This window comes from Oncorhynchus mykiss, chromosome 19, assembly GCF_057628025.1.
Source record: "Oncorhynchus mykiss isolate SJ-2025 chromosome 19, ASM5762802v1, whole genome shotgun sequence".
Lineage (NCBI taxonomy): Eukaryota > Metazoa > Chordata > Actinopteri > Salmoniformes > Salmonidae > Oncorhynchus > Oncorhynchus mykiss.
In genome coordinates, this window is record NC_143040.1 from 27,957,105 (window position 1) to 27,982,840 (window position 25,736).

A 25,736-nucleotide genomic window follows, 5' to 3' on the forward strand; every position below is an offset into this window, starting at 1 on the left:
GGCACTACAGAGGGTAGTGCGTACGGCCCAGTACATCACCGGGGTCAAGCTTCCTGCTCGGACCTCTATACCAGGCGGTGTCAGAGGAAGGCCCTAAAAATTGTCAAAGACTCCAGCCACCCCAGACTATTCCCTCTGCTACTGCAAGGCAAGTGGTAACGGAGCGCCAAGTCCATTAAGCTTCTTAACAGCTTCTACCCCCAAGCCATAAGACTCTTAATCAGCTAATCATATGGCTAACCAGACTTTTGCAGAACTAGCTAGTTAATCTATAAATTACATGTTCAGCTTCCAGGAATAGTGTAAAGATCCTTGCGACATGGGGCCATGCATTATCATGCTGAAACATCAGTCGATGGCGGCAGATGAATGGCACGACAATGGGCCTCAGGATCTCGTATCATGCAGTTGTATTACTTGTCCGTAGCTTATGCCTGCTGATACCATAACCCCACCAACACCATGGGGCACTATGTTCACAGCGTTGACATCAGCAAACCGCTCGCCCACACAACGGCATACACGTGGTCTGCAGATGTGAGGCCGGTTGGACATACTGCCAAATTCTCTAAATTGACATTGAAGGCGGCTTATGGTAGAGAAATGAAGAAAAAAAATCCCTAACAGCTCTGGTGGACATTCCTGCAGTCAGAATGCCAGTTGCACACTCCCTCAAAACTTGAGACATCTTTGGCATTGTGTTGTGTGACAAAACTGCACATTCTAGAGTATCCTTTTATTGTTCCCAGCACAAGGTGCACCTGCGCAATGATTATGCTGTTTAATCAGCTTCTAGACATGCCACACCTGTCAGGTAGATGGATTATCTTGGCAAAGGAGAAATGCTCTCTAACAGGGATGTAAACAAATTTGTGCACAACATGAGAGAAATAATTCTCTGAGTATTGAACATTTCATTTTATATTATTTCAGCTCGTGTAACATGGGACCAACACTTTACATGTTGCGTTTCTATTTTTGTTCAGTGTATTATGGGAGCTTTTGCCAAATAACCATGTGATTTTCAGTAAATCAGCCCGTTCAAAGTGCAAACACACAAGACCACTAATCAAACAATAAACAGATAAGTCATTATTTTTGGTGAGAGTAGGGAAGGGAAGGAAGGACACACACATACTGAACGCACGCAGTAGGACGTGAACCCTTTTTTTTCCAGTTGAGAAAATATATCATCATCTTACTCAGACTATTTCTGATGCTGTAATATTTGCAAGTGACCTGCAGTGTGAGTAAACTTTTTCGATGCCTTTCTAAAGACCTACCAATAACTCAATCATGATAGGCCTACTGTCATAGGGATATCGTGGTTAGTTACTCTAGATATAATATTGCTGATATTGTTTGCCTATGTTGTTATAATGGCGAATGCCATGTCTAATATTTTGCTTGTTCCACTGAGATATAGAGCATGAGTGAATTGACCAATCGGATTAGGAAAGAGCCACGAATATGTGCCAAACTAGTCTTGTTTTTTGTTCTATTGATTTTTTCATTCCCACTGCCCCTTTGCCCGCTGTGTCCCGCCATCCCTTCCTACCTCTTCTCTCCCCCTCTTATCTTTCTTCATCTTCCCTAGATGGGGATTTCAGTCCTATCGTGTGTCTCCCTCCTGCTTGTCTTTGAGGTAAACACAAAGGGCCAGTTTCCTGGAGAAAGATTAAGAACACTCCTGGACTGAAAAGCATGCTAAACGGAGAATCTCTGTTGAAAATGCTTTTTAGTCCCGGGTCCGTTGCCTGCATTTACAAAGAGTAGGATTGCTGTTCGGCATTAGCTTTTAGATCATAATGAATATGATAATATGGACAGGGCAGACCTGACGCTAGATCAGCACTCCTACTCTAAGACACTTTTTGAATAAGGGCCCAGGAGTGTAGGCGTATATCTGGTTCTGGGAAACGGGCCCATTTTGTTTTGTAATATCAAACCCTGGTTTTTAGGACAAATGCTAATGTGGCACAGAGACACCTCATGTACCTTACTGCCTCCACCTTCTTGTTTGGTTGTCCATCTCTGTCTCTCTATCCAGCTTTTCTCTTCTTCCGTTGGGGTCCTGCAAAGTGTACCTGGCTCCACCCTGGTCTTCCCATGTCTCCCTGGCCAAAACCAAAAAAGCTTTGCTGGGGCTAAGATCACCTGGAAATACAACGACTATCTGGTTCCCGACTACCCAGAATCCTCAAAGGAACTCAAGGCCTCCAAGGATGGCTTCTATCTGGAAATCTCTCCCGTCAGTGTAGCCAACGAGGGGGAATATGAATGTGTGATCAAGCAGAATGATATGGAGTGGCAAAAAGTGCACATAGTCCAGGTTGATGGTGAGGACACATACTGTCACCTCCTATTTTCATCACAACTGCCTATGACGTGATGTAGGCCTTTCTTGAAATAGACACTCCACCTCATTTAAAAATATATATATTTTTAAATCATGTTACAAGTTAAAACTCAATCATTGGTTCTCTTTTCATTATTTGTACAGTGTGCCTACATTTTTACACTTAGTAATTCATCTTCAAGTTTCTGTTGAGAAGAGAAATAGAACGACAACTTTAGCAGAATGTCGTGTCTTGGCTATCATTAATGTTACGACGATTGTTTTATCAAATCGATGAATTAATTATTACAATGATTAAATTAATCCTGTAACAATTTACTCGTTACCAATCTTGGGGCACCACGGAAGAAGGTTATTTAACGAGTTAACTCTCAAAGATATAAAGATCTCTTACATTTCAGTCATCAATTAATTGTTACCTTCTACCAGGTCTCATTCTGAATGTCGCAAAATCCTTGGATATCTGCACGAACCCTAGCATAAATTATGAATCAGAGCTAAATACAAATTGTCTTAATTATTTATTTAATAACTAATCACACAGAAAAACATAAACAAAAACAGAATAGCTTACACATTGATTACTACATAAAGCAATGAAAGGTCCCTAGTGGACTAAACCGATATGACGGCTTGCTACACAAAATGAAAAGGGAGGGCAAGAAAGAGCGGGAGAAAAGACAAAGGACTTCACTATCATACGTACAGCTGATAACTACGCTCATGGAAATTTTCTGGAGTCAGTCGACAGAGAGTCTCTGGTTGTCCACCAGAGGTCACCATGTCCTTTGCAGTCGTAGCTTGTCCAGCGGCTGGGTTTCTTAGAACAGGGTGGTGAGAGGAAATTGTTCTTTGTCTCGTCTTCGGTCGAGTTTCCTAGACTGTTTTTACATATACAGCTGTAGACTGTGAATGTGTAGTCTTTAGTTTTGTAGATTTCTGAACCATTTGTAATGCATTCAGCTGGCGCTGCACGTAGCTGGTCTATAGAGTCTAACCATTTGTGTGGTTCTCATGATGTCTGGACTTGTAGAGATTTTCTTCTTCTCTGATGAAGGTTTCAGAGTTTCTAGCCATTCCGTACCTTTCAGCTCATGCTGTCAGTCTCGCTGGCCTAATGTACATTTTGTCACGAGTCCTATTTAAGCACTCTGGGAAAAAGGGGCGTTCCCTCATTTTGTCGTAATGTCTGTGCTCACGTGGGTGTGGTCACTGACTGAACTTCATATGAAAAACAAGGCTAACATCACATTACATCTTCTCACAAATAGTTTCATATTTAATCATAAGTTCTCCCAACATTTGGGTGTGACCCTGACAACTGGGAAATATATACATTCAAATATCCATTCAAAGATACAGTTAGGACGAAGAGAGGAGAGAGGGGGGGACACAATCTGGCGCCTATGATCCTCACCTTAAAGGGCAAGTCATGACAAGAGGGTTTACATCACAATGAATAAGGCATTCAGTCGATTTAAACATATAGCCCCAGAACTTCAGTGTATTCATAGATTGTAATTCTTAAAAACTGGTGAAATATGGGGCAATTCTTTTGTTACAGTTTAGCAAACTCCACAGGCCAGCAAACATTGCATGCATTTTGAGGTTGGCTCCAGAAATGATTTCTACTGTTGTGCTGTCTTTCTGTCTTCCATCTTGCTCTCTCCCTCCAGTGTCCAGCAGCTACATTCTCAAAGTAATCGAAGGGTCCACTGTGAATTTACCTTGTGATCGCCCACCATCCAGCAAAGACCCGGTCCATTGGTACAGATATGATAAAGGAATGACGAACGGCACACGGAAGCAGTTGAATCCTGCAGAGACTGGAGAAATGGTGGAGGGTGACAGACTAGAATGGCTTTATGGCCCCCTTGAAAAAGATATGACAATCACACTTAATGAGGTCAAAATGGAGGATGCCGGCATGTACTACTGTGAGACAGCTGAGCAGGGCAGAGACAGCAGCAACTTTAATACAATTGAGCTAATTGTGGAAGGTACGTTTAGCTAACCTTCTTCTTCCATTAAACTCTCAAACCTTTGCATATATACACACATTTGTTAATAAATTCGTGTAATTCGCAAATGTAACATCAATTGGTTCCAAATAGCCATAATGCCCAAATGTTAGACTCTCACCTGCAATGTTCAAGACACTGTCCCGCTCTTGATTTGTTGAAATTCGAATCTTCGTTTGCCATTTCTTTTAGCTGCGCCCACCGTTCTTCCTTACTCCTGCGTTGGGTTCATGACCCCCTGGGAATCGTGCCAGGACGAGACCAGCAGGTCGTGGGAGGCCATGCTAGGAGAATCCCTCAATGAGTTCTCCATGAAGCTTTATGCCCACCTCAGCCAATCACAGCCCATGAAAAACCTGCTCTTCTCTCCAATCAGCATCAGCGGGGTGTTAACCCACCTGTTACTAGGTAAGAAAGAAAGGGTGGGGTTTCTTTAAAATGGAACATAGGGAGAGGTTGTCCAACTGCACTCATACTCTAGACCTCAGTTCTTTTGAAAATAAAGCAACACTTGATATCAACTCTCACTGAATGATTGATGCATGGAAGGCCTAATAAAATACATGCTGTTTCATCCTCTCTCTCTCTCTCTCTCTCTCTCTCTCTCTCTCTCTCTCTCTCATTAGGGGCTCGTGGCAAGACAAGGAGAGACATGGAGACGGCTCTCTGTCTGTCTCACGACTTCTTCTGTGTTCATTCCGAGATGAAGAAACTGAAGCTGAAACTTCAGGACACACTGAAGATGGCCTCCCAGATCTATTACAACCCCAGTACTACCAGAGCACAATTAGTACTCATGATAATTATAGCTTGTTCTCCACATATAATTTTGAATTCTCGTCGTATATTGTCAATTTAATCATGAGTCGCCATCCCCCCTTAACTTAACTCACCGAACCTGTCTGTCTGACCGTCCGTCCATCCGTCTGTCTGTCCACATCTCTGACATTCCCTCTCTCTCCCCCCTCAGATATGAAGTTGAGTGAGTCCTTTACCAACCAATCCATGCAGTTCTACGATGCGGATCCAGTCAAATTGACCAATACCAGTGAGGTAAACGTGGAAATGATCAACAGTTGGGTTGCAAAGCAGACAAATAATAAAATCAAAGAGCTGGTCGACTCTGTTCCCGCCCACACCGAACTGCTACTCCTCAATGCTGTGTATTTCAATGGTCAGTATCCTGTTTGTGTGTTTGTGCATGTGTGTGATCCAAGTAAGCTCTTGGTAAAGCACCGATGCTCAATCTATCTGATTGGATATAGTCTATTTTAGCGGATATGGAGTATGTGGATTATAATAATATCTGTTTCAGGTCAATGGAAGATGAAATTTGATGCAAAATCCAAAACGTTTCCATTTGTGAAACTGAATGGTGATACTGTGAAGGTGCCTGTCCTCTACAGTGCCAAATACAAATTGGCTGTGCAATATGTCCCGGCAGTGAAGGCACAGGTAACCATTTGGATTACACACACCCACACTTACATGCACAGATACACTGTAAGCAATCACACACAACCTACGTAAGATTCTAACCTTGTCAATCACCCGTAGGTGGCGATGTTCCCTCTCTCTGGTGCAAGTAGCTTGTTCATCTTGCTCCCGCCCACTACCAAGCTCACAGACCTGCAATTGGTGGAGGGGAAGATGACGGACAGGGCAGTGAGCCAGATGGTGGAGCAGATGAATCAGGTGTCTCCCCAGGCCACCGAGGTCACTCTTCCCAAAATCAAACTGGACATCCGGACCGAGATGAACACCCTGCTCAGGAAGATAGGTCTGTCTGTATGCGTGTCTATATGTCTGTCTTATAGCTTACCTGCTGCCTGACTGTTCGAATTATAAGACTGTGCATTTTGTTGTAGCCACCTGATTCAACTAACCACCAAGCCCTTGATTAGTTGAACCAGATGTTTTTGCTTGGCTACAACAAAAATGTCTTCATCCAGGAGCAGCAAATGGATTTCACCGGGTTGTTCTAAGTCAACCTAAACCAACAACTCTGGCGTTTCTTGATTTGCCTCTCTCACTTCTCTCCCTCCCTTTCTTCTACCTCCCTCTACCTTCTGCTCTTCTCCGCTCTCCTTCTCCATATCTCCCTCCTCTTACTCCCACACCTCTTTCTTCCCTTAGGTTTGTCGGAGCTGTTCGACAGCGCCAACCTGTGTGGCCTCTACCCCGACAACGAGTTGCTCCTGACGGAAGCCCGCCACCGGGCCTTCCTCTCCCTGACGGAGGAAGGTGTGGAGGCTGGGGCGGCCACTTCCCTCTCTTTCTCCCGCTCCTTCTCTTCCTTCTCAGCCCTCAGGCCCTTCCTGATGATACTGTGGAGCGACCAGGCCAAGGTCCCACTGTTCGTGGGTCGAGTGACCGAGCCGTGAGAGAAGGAGGAAGAGAGAGGGAGAGAGGGTAGCATGCATATAGAAAAAAGCCATGTTTGCAAAAGAAAAGGACAACTTCCTTCTATGAAGTTACATGTTCATTGTAACTTCGTAGAGTGACTGTCAAAGTGTTTTAAAATAAATACTCGGGAGGGCTTGCTATAGGTTGTCACAAAATGCATGACTTATCAAAAAATAAAAGTTGACATCTCTCCACATGTGGTATGGACATCTTTTTGGACGAATGTGCTATTTAAATCACTCTTCTGTCCAACAACGTACACAGTAGGTCACTGAAACGGGTTTAGTTTATTTTTTAAAAAGTAGTTCCACAAACTCACCACAGGATGTCAATCACACCGTATGTTCCACATAGAGATAGCCATTACGTCAGTGAGTACACAGGGATGCTGTAACAATAGTCCTCCCGCTCCGCCCTGTCTCCCCATTCCCCGACGCTAAAGGTTTTAAAGCAACTGCGGACCGAGTAAAGCGTCAAATTGAGCATCTTACCCTGAATTATCCCTTCTTTTTCTTTTTACAAACAAAAATTACAAACCAACGAGTACACATCAGCGATGATAGCTCAAACAGATTTGATTGATGATACCATGTCAATGATGTCAACCCTAAAGAAATTGCCATTGATCAATGTTAGTCACAATGTTAGTTACATGTGCATATATATGACAATCGTTACACATGCAATTCTTTATTAGAATGTTATGATGCATATGGTTTGTTTATGTCACATGATGAACAAAGTCGAGTTGGCTTTGACCGACAACAAGTAAAAGGCAGAGATAGAGAGAATCTGAGTGAAAATAAACCAATCAGATCACCTGGACAAGATAATAAATATCTCCAAGTCCAAGCCTGGCTTCACATGATAAGGAATATCCCGGAGAGGGAAGTACATACATACTAAGTAACTTGTGGAATAGACACCGGCTGGGATGCGGTTTTAACCAATCAGCATTCAGGATTAGACCCACCCGTTTTATACATACTCAGTATTGCGTACAAAAAAAACCCATGAATGCATCTTTGACAACATATCACGGAGTGACATCGGAGATGTTTATCAATTGATTATCAACTTCACTGTTGTTGCTGCGTGTGGAGAGGATTTCTGTGTCGTCATTGGTGTGCATAGAACAGATTCCGCCCTCTCCACTCCACCACCATCTTTGTCAAGGTCCCTCAACGTGTGTTCTTGGTGACCGCAAAAGACCAGACGAGCTGAACTTCTCACTCGTGGTCTCAGAGTTCAGTCCCTAGCTTTGATGATCCACGATCCGTGTCACATTTGGCCTCGAGCCATGTTGAATAGTTTTTTAATTTTATTTTTAATTTTGCTATCCGTCATGATGCCCTCATTCACACTTTTGCCCAAGTACAGAATTACGAACAGAGAGATCCCAGACAACGATTAGAAAGTAAGAAAAAGTCCAGGAGACTGTTGACTGACTGAGATGTCTAATTCACACTAAAAGGGCTGACCCAAACCATACTGTGCTGGCCTGGGTAAATTTCTTTTCACATTGTCCTTTTTTCATTCAAGCAACTACAGTAGATGAGTTACCAGGCCAGTGTGATACAGCTTGGCTTGACTTGGCTGTGTCTGGCTCAGTAGTGTGAACAGGGTAATAGTGTGCTTTAGTGGACCAACGTTGGAACTATAAGGTGTCCAAACTGTAGCCAGGGGCCACAGGATTGGGCCTCTGTCCTTAGGGTGGTTAACCCCTCGAGGTCTGTCTCTGGTAAAGGAATCCATGGTGAGAGGTCACTGTCTACGTTATGGCAGTTTTTTTGTTGCAAGGGAGGGTGGGGGAGAGGGGTGTCCATGAGTGTGTTCAGATTCAATGCATGAACACGCACACACACACAGACATGTACACAACGCACACACACACACTTGCAAGCATGCACACACACACACACACAAACGTTGTGTCGGTATCCTTTGATCCTGCAGGTATTTTAGTCCATGATTGTCCACGCAGTCCAGTGGTCAAGCCTCTGGGAGGGATTGTTGCTATGCTGAGTATAATTCATCACAGCCAATCTCTCTTTCCTCTTGGGAAATCCATCACAAGGCGGGGGGGGGGGGGGGGGGGGGGGGGGGTCTCTGGAACCCCATAGTAGTCTTTTAAGCTCCATGGTAGTCCTCTCTCATAAAAACAGCCTGGGTAGTCTCTCTCGCATAGTTTCCCAAACTCCTAGACCAAGACACTACTAGACCTAGACACTTGTGGACCTAGAACTAGACACTTATAGACCTAAACTCCTAGACCTAGACACTCCTAGACCTAGACACTTTTTGAATTCCCCATCTTAGACATTGATCAAATGTCAAATTAACCTATTCCTTTGGCTATAGATGGAGTTTTTGCCATATTTTTCACACAAATAGTTTTTTTCTTATTTTTTCTCCAAGATGGAACATTTGAATGTCTACAAGAGACTCACCGAAATTGAAAAAATCCAGTCATTTATAAATAAAATCTTACCGTAAGGGCGCAGAGAACTAGAAGGAAACTCTCCTTGAGAGCTACTGGGATGTTCATGCTTTTATTCCAGGCCAGCATGAACACACCCGATGACACTTATTGTTGTCCAGACTGCATTAGGCTGGAGCTGGAGCAAAAGCCTGCACACCCAATAATTGGTATTTGATAACCTCTGATAACCCCTCTTTAGAGTAGGGGGCTATAGTTTGTTTGAGACTGCCGCAGAAATCTCTCTGTGCTCTCTAGCTTTCAATTCACTAAAATTCAAAGGTCAAAGGGCACAGAGCAGGGGTCAGAGAATAATTCAGACTGAGGGTTATCTTGTGTGACTGTCACCAAGGAAAATTGACTCACTGGACTGCCAGCCATACTGTTGCACATGTGACAGGACATCAGTTTGTTAGACCATGGGGACATCCAGGGAACATAGGAGTGAGTCTCGTACTGTAGGAGTGAGTCTCGTACTGTAGGAGTGAGTCTCGTCTCTTTTGTTCGGTCTTTCTTCACAGCTCCATGCTTCAGGGTTCACGGATGGAGACATTTGGAGAAGGACGTGACACGCTTACAGTCAAACCCACACGCGTGCATGCACACTGAAACGCACGTCCACACACACACACACATTTTCATGCAAAATGTATGCACACACAACAACTCACTCACACACAAAGACACATACACACAGAAGGATATGGGGAGATACAGACACCCACTGTCATCACGTACAGACATCGGACAAGTACACAGTGACAGTACAGTCAGACGGAACCTTTTGTGCTTTAACGCTATGGTGTGACAGTTTTCATCAGAGCGACAACCACCATAATAAAAAATCTATAGCAGGTGACTTATCCAACTTGTCCTCATCACTTGGGTACTTTGTGAAGTAAATCAGGGATGCAGAGGAGGGTAAACACATGCTAATGCTTTTAACGCACCTTGGTGAATACTGTTTTCACACCTATTACGCTAAATTAGCACTAGCACTGTTAGCGCTGTTAGTACTGTTAGCATTGCTAGTGCTGTTAGTACTGTTAGCGCTGTTAGTACTGTTAGCATTGTTAGCGCTGTTGGCACAGTTAATGCTAGAACTGAGTCATGGGTAACTGCATACATGGAGTGTGTCTGAAAGTGGACGTGAAGTGGTTGGATCAACACAAGAACACAAAAGAAGTGGTTGGATCAGCACAAGTAGGTTTATGGAAAGTGAATCAGCTAATTAGGCAGATTTGTTGGCGCTAAAGATCGTTTTGCATGGGGAGTGTATAAGCCAGTGAGAATGACTAGTGCACCGTTACTGTTGTATCGAGGTGTCTGCCAACCTGAGGGTGCTTCCCACTAGGCAGCTGTATCAGCTGTATCGCCAGCAGTAGCTAGCACGGCCATTTTTTGCCCTCTCATTATTTTTTATTTCAATTAGGATGGCAACAATACATAACAAATATTGATAACTATCTCGGTGTCACATTGATACGGTCTACTCAATAGGGAGGGCATGAACGGCCACAACACCGGGACACAGTGTCCTTCGCTTCCGCTCGCTAAGCACTTTTGTCCCGCAAAGGTGTGGGAAGTAGTTACTTATTGTAGCCAACATCAGGGTGACAGTCACAGTAAGCACACAGATACAACACATACAAGCAACAGTACACCCATCATCAGTACTTTTAGTGAAAAAAATAAAAAGTAGTCAGTTTTATTCACTGAAAACATACAATTCTTTGTAGCGGTGAAATACAATTTGGACTCATCTTCTGGCTTCAAAACTGAAGTCCAAGCAACGAAGAAACGAGAGAAAAAACAACAACACCGCTCAGTCAAAACCGTCTAACCAATAACAGAGCGCTGATGTCACACCCATCGCTGTCGATCCACCCACTTTATTCGCCACGTCCACTTTCAGAGACACACCAAGTATGCAGTCGCCCATACGTCCTAGAACAGTTAGAGCAGTTAGCATTAGCGTTGCTAGATGCCAGTCATCTCTTACCCACCTTTTTCAACTACATCCCTGGTAGAAACAACCTGGCGATTACAACGTTCGTAACAAGACCTTGTTGGGCAATGGGCCCACAGGCGCTCACAGACTGTTCCAGTATTGGAGTTACAGTGCAAGTAAGAGGTTCTACACTGTTCATGTACATTTGAATGGCTGAAATGCAAGTGACGTCACAATATTGAGGGATAAGGTCAAATTGGTTAGCACTTTCACGTTAAACATTTCAATGAGGGACATTTTCACAAATGTATTTACTTAGAAAAAAGCTAAATTGGGATAATTACCCACTATTATTATTTGTATTATAATTCATATTGTTATTATTATATCATCATTATCCGTCTCATTATTGCATGTTTTATCACTATTATTACTTTGTTACATTATTATTTTGTTCTTTCTTCACCATTCATTGGTTATCATTTAATAATTGCGATAAAGTGTGTGTCAGTCACTGCGGGGGGGGCTCTGGAGGTGCTCCTTGCTGCGTGAGGGCGTGCCAGTACTCGACTTTCTTGCCGATGTGTTTGAGACACTCAAACCAATGTTTCAGCCTCACTCCCTTAGCATTTATGCCCAGTTCAACTCCACCTGTGAGAGAGGGAGGTAGAAGTTGGAAGGGAGAGAGAGAGAGAGAGAGAGAGAGACACGCAGACAGACCCGCAGAGGGACACACAGGGAGACACACAAGGAGGGAGAGAACAGCAAGAAAAAGGGGAGAGATTAAGAAAAGGGGGGGGGGGAATTGATAAATATCGATTAATTGACAGATAGGAAAGGAGAGAGAGATGAGGAGAGAAAGAGAGTCATCCCTGGGAGGGTCACCCGACAGATAGTGGTTTTCCTGGCTGTGATTGCATAGTTGATGGAGTGTGAAGTTTTAAACACAGTATTTTGCAGACGCCGGCTTTCACAACACCTCAAACACTCTCAATAGCTCATCTGTGGCCCCACTAAGCCTTGGCATTAAACTCAGATACAGTGAGAGGTGTGGGGGAGGTTAATACTGTTCCCTTACGTAACTCACACTCCCTTGGAACCAGACAGACACATATCAAGACAGACACACACAGTCCTCACAAGTATAAAAATACAAACACACACACACATCTCACTGGGCACAGGCGTCAATTCAATATCTATCTGGTTCAATGTAATTTCATTGAGATGAGGAAACAACATTGATTCAACCAGTGGTTTGCCTAGTGGGATGTGTGTAATTGTATGTGCGCAAACACACCTCGCCCCCTCGTAGCGCCCAAGTTTCAGAGAGCAAGTGTGTTTGCATACTCTTCCCACGTACCTTCCTAATGACCCCTTCCCAAACACAGACACACACACACACACACAGTTGTACACACACACACACACACACACACATTACCTGTTTGCTGAGTTTTTCTAGGCCACTCACGTACCCCCCTGATGACATTCCAATCCCATCTCTCCTTTCCCTTCCCTTCCCTGACCCCCCCCCCACACACACACACACACATGCACATATTGCGATACCGTGTTCCCTGAGCCCGGAGGGGTGTGAGTGACAAACGGAGGGCGACAGTGTGACGCGGCGTGGGACGTGAGAAAGAAAGGCGAGAGAGAAACACTGACGGATGGGACGAGATGGATGAGGGAGGACCTGGCGGGGGCCGTCCCACTCCCTCTCTCTCTTTTCCTCCTCTTCTATTCCTCCCCTTCTCCTCCCTCCTCGACACCTCTGTCTTTGTGCAAAACGAGAGGTCCAGTCCGCACATCAATTGCTCCCACAAATCAGGGTGGGGACACTGCTACTCTCGCTCCGTCTCTCCTCCTATCTCTCTTCCTTCCATGATTACTCTATTTCTTTCTTTCTTTCATTTTTCCATCCCTTCTCCCTTGTCTTCTTCTTCCGTCATTCTTCCTGACCTTTACAGAGAGTATTTGACACCTCATTTGTTTCTCCCTCTTCTCTATCCGTCTTATCCCTTTTTCCCCCCCTCTCGGTCTCTCCCCCTTTTCTCTTTCCCCCCTTCCTCCTGTCTCTCCCGGTATCACAGGCCTTTTCCGCAGTACTAACAGGTCTATGCCGTCGTGCATGTCGGCCATTACACCACAATGATAACAGTCAACAGTCTTGATAACAGACCAGTGTGTCAGAGCGATGGCCGTTTCCCCCTACTCTTCTGGCGTGGGTAATAACTCACAAACATTATGGCCCCAGCTCGAGAGAGAGAGAGAAAAAAAAGCATGAGAGAGAGATGGAGGGAGAGAGAGATGACATGAGGGGGTGAGAGAGAGAGAGAGAGAGAGAGAGAGAGAGAGAGGGGGCATGAGGGAGAGATTGAGTGTGCGTGTGAAAGAGAGAGCAGGCCTGGGATAAATAGAAAGTGTGAGTTGAGAAAGAGAGAGAGAGGAGAGGGAGCGATAGAGAGGGCACGAGGGAGACAGTCGGAAAGAGAGAGCGACTCAGCCTGTTACAGGGAGCCTCCAGACGGGAGTAAAACACTTTGATCTCAAGGCTCTTCCAGCTCACTGGGAGGCAATCCATTCTCCTCCAGCTGCCTCCCCACCGGTTCTCCCTCACTCCCCCCCGCGCCGAAGCGCCTGCCTCCTGTGATATACAGTACACGCCGGGCCCCGTCAGAGCCGTTTAGTGCCTCACAAAGCCGTGTGAATCCGGTGTTTCACCCCGTCGAGGGTTTGAGGACTCCTTTCTGTCGCTCTCGTTTTCATTTCCCAATGCTCTTGCTTCTCCACATACAGTCCTTTCCCTCTTTTCTGCTCGTTTTCATTTCATCCCCCTCTTCAGTTCTTCCATTCATTCACTACTTCTTCTCCTCCTTTCACTCCCTCCCTCTCTTTTCCCTATGACGTCATTGCTCATCACACTGTGGCCTGCGTTGCTCTCCTCCTCGCACACCCAAATTCTATTACATTATTTTCTTTAGCTATATTTCTAGCTCTCTACCTCCTCTCCTCCTTTCACTCACTCCCCCGTTCACTTACCTATGAAGTCGTTGCTCATCCCCAGATCATAGTCCCATACGGAGATCTCCAGGGTTTTCTTCGCCAGCTGGTCATGTGGAACTTCGTAAACAAACTCCTGTAAGGAATAGAGGTTGAGAGAGAGAGGAAGGTATTCATGTATTCACACTTAGCGGAAAGTTATTCAGATTATGTTTAACATTGAATGTGAAACATGCATTGACTTAAATTCACGTTGATGGTAGGGTAGGTAGTTATCCTCTACGGGATCGGTGCCCCCCCCCACCATGGGATGGTTTAGCTAGCAAAGGCTAATGTGATTAGCATGAGGTTATAAGTAACAAGAAAATGTCCCAGGACATAGAAATATCTGATATCTGCAGAAAGCTTAAATTCTTGTTAATCTAACTGCACTGTCCAATTTACAGTAGCTATTACAGTGAAATAATACCTTGCTATTGTTTTAGGAGAGTGCACCGTTATGAGCTTGAAAATGTATTGACAAACCAATTAGGCACATTTCGCCAGTCTTTTAAACAGAAATGCAATGGTTCATTGAATCAGTCTTAAACGTTGCCATACACTGCTGCCATCCTGTGGCCAAAATCTAAATTGTGCCTGGGCTGTAATAGAACATTATGGCCTTTCTCTTGCATTTCAAAGATGATGGTGCGTCACTTGAGTGGGTTTAGTCACTGACGTGATCTTCCTGTCCGGGTTGGTGCCCCCCCTTTGGTTCGTGCCGTGGGGGAGATCTTCCTTGGCCTATACTCGGGCTTGTCTCAGGATAGAAGGAGTGTGGGGGCTGTGCTTTGGCAATGTGGGCGTGGTTATATCCGGCCTGTTTGGTATCGTCGGAAGGGGCCACAGTGTCTCCCGACCCCTCCTATCTCAGCCTCCAGTATTTATGCTACAATAGTTTATGTGTCGAGGGGCTAGGGTCAGTCTGTTATATCTGGAGTATTTCTCCTGTCTTATCCGGTGTCCTGTGTGACTTTAAGTATACACTCTCTAATTCTCTCTCTCTCGGAGGAGGACCTGAGCCCTAGGACCATGCCTCAGGACTACCTGGCCTGATGAGTCCTTGCTGTCCCCAGTCCACGTGGTCGTGCTGCTGCTCCAGTTTCAACTGTTCTGCCTGCGGCTATGGAACACTGACCTGTTCACTGGACGTGCTACCTTGTCCCGGACCTGCTGTTTTCAACTCTCTAGAGACAGCAGGTGCGGTAGAGATACTCTGAATGATCGGCTATGAAAAGGCAACTGACATTTACTCCTGAGGTGCTGACCTGTTGCACCCTCTACAACCACTGTGATTATTATTATCTGACCCTGTTTGTCATCTATGAACATTTGAACATCTTGGCCATGTTCTGTTATAATCTCCACCAGGGAACAGCTAGAAGAGGACTAGCCACACCCTTCATAGCCTGGTTCCTCTCTAGGTTTCTTCCTAGGTTTTGGCCTTTCTATGGAGTTTTTCCTAGCCACTGTGCTTCTACACTTGCATTGCTTGCTGTTTGGGGTTTTAGGCTGGGTTTCTGTACAGCACTTTGATATATCAGCTGATGTACGAAGGGCTACATAAATACATTTGATTGATTGATTGTATTATCTTTCACAAGATCGAATGTGTTATACTCTCCTACATGAATTACACATTTCCACAAATTTAAAAGTGTTTCCTTTCAAATGGTATCAAGAATATGCATATCCTTGCTCCAGGTCCTGAGCTACAGCCAGTTAGATTTGGCTATGTCATTTTAGGCGGAAATTGAAAATAAGGGTTCGATCCTTAGCAGTATTGAAGGAGATGGAAAATGTATTTAAATTATGGCACATACTGTATACAGTGCTGGAATTAAATTGTGGCATTAAATGCATGGGACAATAATCTTTCACAAATGCACGAGAAAGGGTAAGGGATATCCATCACATCCAAGGGCATACAATTCAACTTTAGCAAAAAAAAGTTAATATGATACATTATACAGTGCCTTGCGAAAGCATTCGGCCCCCTTGAACTTTGCGACCTTTTGCCACATTTCAGGCTTCAAACATAAAGATATAAAACTGTATTTTTTTGTGAAGAATCAACAACAAGTGGGACACAATCATGAAGTGGGACGACATTTATTGGATATTTCAAACTTCTTTAACAAATCAAAAACTGAAAAATTGGGCGTGCAAAATTATTCAGCCCCTTTACTTTCAGTGCAGCAAACTCTCTCCGGAAGTTCAGTGAGGATCTCTGAATGATCCAATGTTGACCTAAATGACTAATGATGATAAATACAATCCACCTGTGTGTAATCAAGTCTCTGTATAAATGCACCTGCATTGTGATAGTCTCAGAGGTCCGTTAAAAGCGCAGAGAGCATCATGAAGAACAAGGAACACACCAGGCAGGTCCAAGATACTGTTGTGAAGAAGTTTAAAGCCGGATTTGGATACAAAAATATTTCCCAAGCTTTAAACATCCCAAGGAGCACTGTGCAAGAGCTAATATTGAAATGGAAGGAGTATCAGACCACTGCAAATCTACCAAGACCTGGCCGTCCCTCTAAACTTTCAGCTCATACAAGGAGAAGACTGATCAGAGATGCAGCCAAGAGGCCCATGATCACTCTGGATGAACTGCAGAGATCTACAGCTGAGGTGGGAGACTCTGTCCATAGGACAACAATCAGTCGTATATTGCACAAATCTGGCCTTTATGGAAGAGTGGCAAGAAGAAAGCCATTTCTTAAAGATATCCATAAAAAGTGTCGTTTAAAGTTTGCCACAAGCCACCTGGGAGACACACCAAACATGTGGAAGAAGGTGCTCTGGTCAGATGAAACCAAAATTGAACTTTTTGGCAACAATGCAAAATGTTATGTTTGGCGTAAAAGCAACACAACTCATCACTCTGAACACACCATCCCCACTGTCAAACATGGTGGTGGCAGCATCATGGTTTGGGCCTGCTTTTCTTCAGCAGGTACAGAGAAGATGGTTAAAATTGATGGGAAGATGGATGGAGCCAAATACAGGACCATTCTGGAAGAAAACCTGATGGAGTCTGCAAAATACCTGAGACTGGGACGGAGATTTGTCTTCCAACAAGACAATGATCCAAAACATAAAGCAAAATCTACAATGGAATGGTTCAAAAATAAACATATCCAGGTGTTAGAATGACCAAGTCAAAGTCCAGACCTGAATCCAATCGAGAATCTGTGGAAAGAACTGAAAACTGCTGTTCACAAATGCTCTCCATCCAACCTCACTGAGCTCGAGCTGTTTTGCAAGGAGGAATGGGAAAAAATGTCAGTCTCTCGATGTGCAAAACTGATAGAGACATACCCCAAGCGACTTACAGCTGTAATCACAGCAAAAGGTGGCGCTACAAAGTATTAACCTAAGGGGGCTGAATAATTTTGCCAGCCCAATTTTTCAGTTTTTGATTTGTTAAAAAGTTTGAAATATCCAATAAATGTCGTTCCACTTCATGATTGTGTCCCACTTGTTGTTGATTCTTCACAAAAAAATACAGTTTTATATCTTTATGTTTGAAGCCTGAAATGTGGCAAAAGGTCGCAAAGTTCAAGGGGGCCGAATACTTTCGCAAGGCACTGTACATTGTGCACATCTGGTTTCCAAATGTGAGTCAGAGAAATGGGTTGCCAGATAGATGTTGGATCTTAATTTTATCACCCCTTTGTTGCTGAGGATTTTTCCACACAGCAAACTTGTCATGTATTTGAGTTTAAAGAAAATGTCTAAAAACTTGATTTCCCCCTTTTAAATTTTGGGAATTTATTTGCCATTACGAGCAATGTATCAACCCATACACATTTTTTTTCATTATCCACATAACAACTCAAATGTCTTGTTGTTGCAGGATTATTTTCCTGCTGTAGCAAACGGCTCAAATTAAGATCCTTCATCTGTATGTGATTATTGGGAAAAAATGACAGATATTGGTTTATGTATTAGTGTATTGTGGTGCTCGGAGCGGGTGGAAGGACCTCATTAAACTCGGGATTGAGAGTTTTCTTCTTCACTGTGGTTTTGTACTTGGACTTTTTCCCCATATCAGGCTGCAGCACACTGAGAGAGAGAGAGGGGGAGAAAAGAGCGAGGGGAGAGAGAGGCTTAGTAAGAGAGAGTTAGAGGGCAAGGGAGAGCACAGATGAGAAAGAGAGCAAGCGAACGCGAGATTGAGAGGGAGAGGAAGAGCGAGGTATGAAAAGAGGGAATCTTAATTAGACAGTTGACAGCATGGCTACTGAAAATGCCACTTTCCCCCCATTTTTCTGATGCAGGTCTTTTATACAGGTATTTTACTTCTGAAACATCAAAGCCAATTATCTGCCATTATGTCTTCCGCCACGGCGTGACATTAAACCCCACTTGAACGAGGGAGGAAAATAGAACAGAGAGAGAGACAGAGCGTTAGCAAAATTCTCAAAGCGTGAAAGAAAAAACAGAGGAGAAAAAATTCATTTAATTTTTTTTTGGGGGGGGTGAGAGAAATCGCTGATGAGAGAGTCAGACACTCGAAAGCTCAAGCCAAGAGCGGGACAGACGGCTTCCCAGAAGGCCATTGGTTTTTATTGGAGGAGTCATCAGCATAAATTCAGGCGGAGAAGTCAAGATGTTCTAGCGGGGGAGAGATATCTCACTCCCCAACGCCACCCACCTTCAGCCCAACGTCAATAACACGTGCTCGCTGACAAGCTAATAGATGGGCCGCTAGGGTTGGGGGTTTGTACACAACAACAAGACAGGATAGAGGGAGAGAGGGATGAGAGAGAGAAAGAAAGAAAAAAGATCCAGTATGAGAGAGTTCTCAACCAACCCAGTGAAAAGAAAGAAACAAACTGGGTTTGTTTGAGAAGAGGGAGAGAGGGATGTTTAGAGAAATAAAGAGATAGAAAGATGGAAGAGGACTGGCCACCCCTCAGAGCCTGGTTCCTCTCTAGGTTGCTTCTTTGGCCACTGTGCTTCTACATCTGCATTGCTTGCTCTTTGGGGTTTTAGGCTAGGTATCTGTATAAGCCCTTTGTGATAACTGCTGATGTAAAAAGGGATTTAGAAAACAAATTTGAAGTTGATTGATTGAGATAGAGTCCTCAACCAACCCAGTGAAAGAAATTGGATAATAGGAAATTTAAGCTAGGAGAAAAATTAAGACAGAGAGAGGGATGGAGGGAGAGAGACAAGAGTGAAATAACGAGAAAAACTGCCAATTTCACACAGAGAAAAAAAAGATATAGAGAAAAAAAGGAGTGATAGAGAGAGAGAGAGAGAGCGACGAGCGAGAGAGAGAGAGAGAGCGAATGAGAGCAAACCAGAGTGAAAGAGTAAAAAAAACAACAGCCAATTTCACACAGAGACAGAGGATAGAGAAACAGAGTGACAGTTGGACAGCGGGGAGAGCGAGGAGAGAGAGGAGCAAAACTAACTGCCCAGTTCAGAGGCTCACACATCAACACAACACAGACTAAGATGACAGTTTGCTCACTCAGCACCAGAGGAACAGGGTTTGCATCCCAAAGAGCACCCTAACCCCTACTTAGTGTGCTTCCTTTGAACAGAACCTTACAGGCCATGGTCAAAAGTAGTGTACTATATAGGGAATGGACTGCCATTTGGGATACAGAAAACTGACATCCTTGTTTCAACTATATCATGTCTCTTTATGGCGTCTGGTTTGAAGCAATTATCATCTGCATTAACAGAGAGAGGAAAATAGAGGAACGGCTAGTAGGCAACACACCAGCTCCTCTGGAGAGGTTTATATTGGTCTTTAAAATGTTGATGGAACGTTGCTCTAATATTTCAGTTGATCTGTATCCGAGAAGAGAGGAAAACAGAGGAAAGGCAGGCAACCCACCTAGAGCAACTGACCTAGAGGTCAATATTGGTCGGCAAGACTGTAATGTCTGCTTCCAACTCACACTCTCAAACACATAGATCCCCCTGAACGCAGCTCGCTCTCCAGATTCCAATCACCTGAATTCTATTCACCTGTTCAAACACCTGGACGTCATTATCACACACTATTTTGTTCAGTTCTTTGCACCCCAGTTCTTTGTGAGGTATTGTTTGTTTTGTGACACACTTCTAGTCGGAGCGCTGGTTTTCCTGTAATTGAATCCTCCCGTGTATGATAGCTTTTGCCTATTCCCTATCTGTACTTCGTATTTCCTGTTATCAACCTACTGCCTGATCTCCCAGACGACGATACTAGCCTTTTCCCGGCCTGCGCCGTTGCCTTTTTGGACCCCCTGTGTATGACCTTCTGCCTGCCCCTGGACCCAGCTACCTGCCTCTTCCTGTGGTCCTTTACCAATAAACACCTGCTGCGCACTGCGCTTGGAACCAGCTCTCTGTCTCCCATCGTGTTCATTACAAAGACATTGATGGAGTAGCCTCTTGGTCATTCTTAACAAGGCCGAAGGGGTTGTGTGGGTAATTGTGATTTTGAAATATGCTTAAGTGAATTGTAAGGTCCAGTAGTAGGCGGCTCCAAGCATACGAGTCAATCATAACTCGGAAAGGATAGGAAAAGGCCCCCAGGACGTTTGTAATGAGATGTTCACAGGCATATAATTAAGTACAACATAATGCATCTCTATGGTTATTACAAGAGTGCCTGAGTCAGGGATCTCCTAGTCCAAGATCATCCATCAAATCTTGGATGGGTGTGCAGGCTTTTGTTCCGGCCTAGCATATATATATATATATATTTTTTTCAAACAGTCAAATGATGATCACACTCTTGTTTAAATAACCTGTGTAGTTGCTACTGACAGTATTGACATTACTGACATGCTTGATTGACATGAGTGGGACCCTCCCCTGCAAGGGTATGTAGGTGCCTACCACATTCTTCCTACTTAAGGCTCCGACAAAGGCGATTCGTGCCGAAAGGGGATCGTTTCTCCCACCAATGAATCGATCGGATTTACTCCTTCGGAGTGCTCCTTTTTCTTAATTCTCCCGGATAGTCAACAGTTGAAGTATCCCGGGGTAAGGAATGTGTTTTGGAGTCAACGTTGATTGTTTGAAGCTGACATTCACACAGCTCTGCCCCGTCTTTTTTTGGGGGGGCGGCTTTGGTTGAAAGCCCCTGGACATTTGTAATGAGAAGGTTATTAAGAGTCTGACTCAGGGACTCTGGGAACCCATTTGTCTTGCTCTTGGCTCCAGCTTTTGACTCGCTCATCGATGATTAGCATATACAGTGGGGCAAAAAAGTATTTAGTCTCTTAAAGAAGAAGTTACAGGTCTGTGAGAGACAGAAATCTTGCTTGTTTGTAGGTGACCAAATACTTATTTTCCACCATAATTTGCAAATAAATTCATTAAAAATCCTACAATGTGATTTTCTGGAATTATTTTTCTCATTTTGTCTGTCATAGTTGAAGTGTACCTATGATGAAAACAGGCCTCTCTCTCATCTTTTTAAGTGAGAGAACTTGCACAATTGGTGGCTGACTAAATACCTTTTTGCCCCACTGTCTATATTTTTTGACCACCCCCCTCTCTAAAAATGGCTCTGAAATAGTGTCATGCGTTGATCATTTTGATCATGCTCTGTCTCTTGTTGTTCTCTTTCCTCATGTTAGAGGTGTTAGTGCTGGGTTGGAGCAAAAGCTTGCACACCCAATAGCTTTCCAGGACCAGAGTTGGAGACCCGCAGCCATAAGTTATGCCGTGTCCCAAATGGCACCCTGTCCTCTGTAAAGTTTACCCTATGGGCCCTGGTCAAAAGTAGTTCACTAGACAGGGAATAGAGTGCCATTTGGGATGCGGCCAATGTGTAAATTCATGTGAGCCCAAATATTGAACCCTACTTAATCTCTTAACACGTTTTCTGCAGGTGTGTGAAACTGCAGACATCACACAAATCAACTTCCAGCTTAGTGTACTGTGGGCTATATCTATACGTGCTGATATCACATGCACATATGCACGCGCACAGACAAAGATGCACCCACACCCACACACATGCACGTGTACATACACACACGCTAAGTCCCTGACCAGCAGCCAACTACTGCCGTGCAGGTGTGTACGAAGCAATGCATTCTGGGAAGCCAGGGGCATAGCGGATTTTAGCTGCTTTAAAAGTAGGTTCAGCGACACACACACACTGAGACAGAGTGAGAGAGAGATATAGTGGCATCCACACGCACTGCAGTCACTCTCCTACAGACAGTTGAGAATAAGTCTGACAGGTAAGAATCACACAGGCCGCATCCCAAATAGCACTCTATTCCCTAAAACACTACTTTGCCCCGAGCCATGTGGGCCCTGGTGAAATGTAGTGCACTGTTAAGGGAATAGGATGCCAATTGGGCTGCACATCTTGGCTGTGTTTCAGAGCATCAATTCTGCTCCGTCGCTGATCACTGACTCACCGAGCAGACTGACTGATCGACAAATCACCCTTGCCTCCTAAATAACTACAATAACTGTCATTTGCAGATCAGTCAGTAGATCTAGAATGATACTCTCAAATACAGCCAAGGAGTCAGGGTCACAGTTTGCAAGCAAGTGTGGACTTATAATTGTAAAAGTTATACAGACCGCCATGAGGGGGAAATGATGACTCACCATTCTTATGACGATGAAACGTCAATGCTTTTTTAACCGAAATAAACAGAGAGCTGCGCCTTTTCCCACTCATGTAAAACCTTACATTTCAGCTGCACCTCCACTCACTTTTGAGCACTGTCTTTCCCTACAGACTTACAGAGTATGTCTTTGAACCGCCGTCACAAGCAGTACAGGCAAATAGTTGCTCCCTTTGAGGAACAACAAAAGAACACAGGCAGCCACGACAGAACTCGTCAAAATAGGATTAACAGGACTCCTCGCTCTGAGGCGATACAACAGCAGCCGCAGTTGCAACACTCCGCTGCTTCTGATTCTACCGACCAGCTTGACTGAACACACTTCAAACAAAACACACAGAACAACGAGAAGAGAGATGGTGTCTCCGAACGCAGCTCAGACATAACAAGGCTACTAACTAAAAAGCAGCTGGTGAATTTCAAAGAGATTTGAGACTGTGAGAGAAGAGACAGTGTCTCGAACGCAGCTCAGACACAGGCTACTATATAACAGGCAGTGTATGCCGACAAAAAAATTCTAAGAGAGTTGAGACTGTGCAAGACGAGAGAGCGAGAGGGTCGAACGCAGCTCAGATATAGGCCTCGCTCCTGAATAACAGGCGAGGAATCTCAGAGACAGGGAAGATGAGAAGCTAAGAGAAAAGAGACTTGAACGCAACTCAGACAGAAGCCTACTTAATCACATGGAGTGGATGTCGTAGACAAATAATTGGATTTGTGACTGTAAAATAAGAGAGTGCCTTGAACATAACTCAGATACTGAACTGCACATCAAACACAGCAAAATATGATAAACTCTGTGCTTAAAATAAGATTTGTGACGGTAAAATAAGAGAGCTCCTTGAACGCAGCTCTGACATACTAAACAACAGATACTGCATGTCAAATATATTTTTTTAAAGAGATTAAAATGAGAGAAAAACAGAGACAATCTCTTGGCTCCAGGACTCTATCGCTGCCGTACATCAAAATAGATGCAGATAAGACACCCAGCTCTGGCTCTGAAGAACAGGAACCAATCAATGAACAGCAAAAAGTGGAGAAAAACGAGGAAAAGGGGAAAAAAAAGAAGAAAGAAAAAAAACAGCTCTATTTGTCCCCCACGGGTCTGCTTACTGCTTCGTTCCTTTGTCTGATTCTAGTCTTCGCTTCACAGCTCAATCATCTCAATGGGGAGGTTGGAGGAGTAGCACGAGTTTCGGGGAGTCACGAATGAGAATGAGAGTATATGTGGTTGGTGATAGACCTCTTTTTGCCCCTGTTGACTAACCTCTCCTCTCCATCTCTTGGTCTTTAGACGGAGTTCCTACCTCCTACATATTTTCCATATTTTCCTAATAGGAACGTGGGGGGGGGGGGGGGGGGGAGTGCAGAGGAGGGAGTCGTCGAGGAGAATGAGGATATACGTCGTCATTTATAAACCCATCTTCCTCTCGACTAACATCTTCTCTCCGTCCTTAAGCCCACTGACTTCCGAGATACTGCACAGTCACAGGTATTGTGTATGATTCAATATGATGCCAGAAGCTCACTCTCTCATATGGGTTGGTGATGCATTAAACATATCTATATCACTCCAATGCATGCAAATCTCTCTCTCTGTCAACTGACATTTACTCCTGAGGTGCTGACCTGTTGCACCCTCTACAACCACTGTGATTGTTATTATTATTTGACCCTGCTGATCATCTATGAACGTTTGAACATCTTGGCCATCTACTGTTATAATCTCTAACCCGGCACAGCCAGAAGAGGACTGCCCACCCCTCTGAGCCTGGTTTCCTCTCTAGGTTTCTGACTTTCTAGGGAGTTTTTCCTAGCCACCGTGCTTCAACATCTGCATTGCTTGCGGTTTGGGGTTATAGGTTGGGTTTCTGTACAGCACTTTGTGACGGCTGATGTAAAAAGGGCTTTATAAATACATTTGATTGATTATACATTTCTTATTATTTGTACCGTTGTCCAATCTCGTCTTTGATTTACACACTTGCATGTATAGTCTTTCCATTCAAGTCCCACCCTTCCTCACCACAGTTTACAAACAAGTGAACACAGAGCCCAACGCTATGAATCAGAGGGGTAATACTACGAAGCAAGCTAGATCTCCTCAGCTAACTGAAGCTAGCCAGCTGCTAACTGCACGTGGATAGTCGGGCGCCAAACTCTTCATTGAGACAACGCTGAAACATCAATCCACGGGCGAGTCAGTGCCACATTTACATTTGTGCCAAAATCTAAATGAAAGAAAATTGATCTTGCAAATTCAGCAGGCTATGGTGTGAAAGTAGGCTTTTAGAAGTGCTGTCTTTATTTGATTACTTATCGTGAATGACGTCTTTGCTGTGTTTTGGTGTTTCCCCCGCTCCTATCAATAAAACATTTGTATTAAATCCTACAAAAGGTTTTACTATGGGTGAAGTTTTCAACGCGTTCTGACATGATTAAATGTGTAACATGATAGATATTTTAACGTTACTCTTTTTTTAAAACACCAATTTGAAATCTTTCCTCAAAGGAAGGGGAAGACCGGCACAACCTTTGCGAGCGGGAGGGGATCGGATTTCATTGGCTCTCAACTCGCAGCAAAGACACTTTGTAAAAATCTTATGTAGATATACCGCTCTGTTTCAATCGAAAGTTGCAGATGATGCCTCATCAAAATCAACACTACAAGCAAACAGCAAAAAGGACTTTGTTTTTTAGTTGATGAAACCATGTAGGCGTAGAACCCGAATCGAATGACTGTCGGGGATTTTCATATTCAGGTGCGAAGTGCATGAATAACGATTAGCCATTTACGCCGAGAGTGTCGTCCCAAATGGCATCCTATTTCCCCTAGTGCACTACCTTTTGACCATGGCCC

At 44.1% G+C, this 25,736-nt stretch overlaps 2 protein-coding genes across 3 annotated transcripts in view; one reads left to right on the forward strand and one right to left on the reverse strand.

The window, feature by feature from the left end:
- Window positions 1-1,100: 1,100 nt before the first annotated feature.
- serping1 (serpin peptidase inhibitor, clade G (C1 inhibitor), member 1) lies at window positions 1,101-6,980 on the forward strand. Its single transcript, NM_001124379.1, is given in 10 exon segments — window positions 1,101-1,246; window positions 1,598-1,645; window positions 2,051-2,339; window positions 4,036-4,359; window positions 4,573-4,788; window positions 5,007-5,150; window positions 5,351-5,554; window positions 5,696-5,835; window positions 5,938-6,160; window positions 6,517-6,980. Coding segments are annotated over 9 exon segments (1,836 nt in total). The 5' UTR covers window positions 1,101-1,246; the 3' UTR covers window positions 6,765-6,980.
- A 3,947-nt stretch (window positions 6,981-10,927) lies between these two features.
- doc2d (double C2-like domains, delta) overlaps window positions 10,928-25,736 on the reverse strand; it is a 46,525-nt gene continuing 31,716 nt past the window's right edge. Inside the window, exons 9-11 of one of the 2 annotated variants that reach the window (XM_036954422.2) lie at window positions 18,254-18,335; window positions 14,262-14,358; window positions 10,928-11,867 (exon numbers count right to left, since the gene is read on the reverse strand). In XM_036954422.2, the coding sequence (XP_036810317.1) occupies window positions 11,728-11,867; window positions 14,262-14,358; window positions 18,254-18,335 (319 nt within the window). In that variant the 3' untranslated portion in view covers window positions 10,928-11,727. The remainder of the gene's footprint in view (window positions 11,868-14,261; window positions 14,359-18,253; window positions 18,336-25,736) is intronic. The other variant, XM_036954423.2, reaches the window with a different exon arrangement.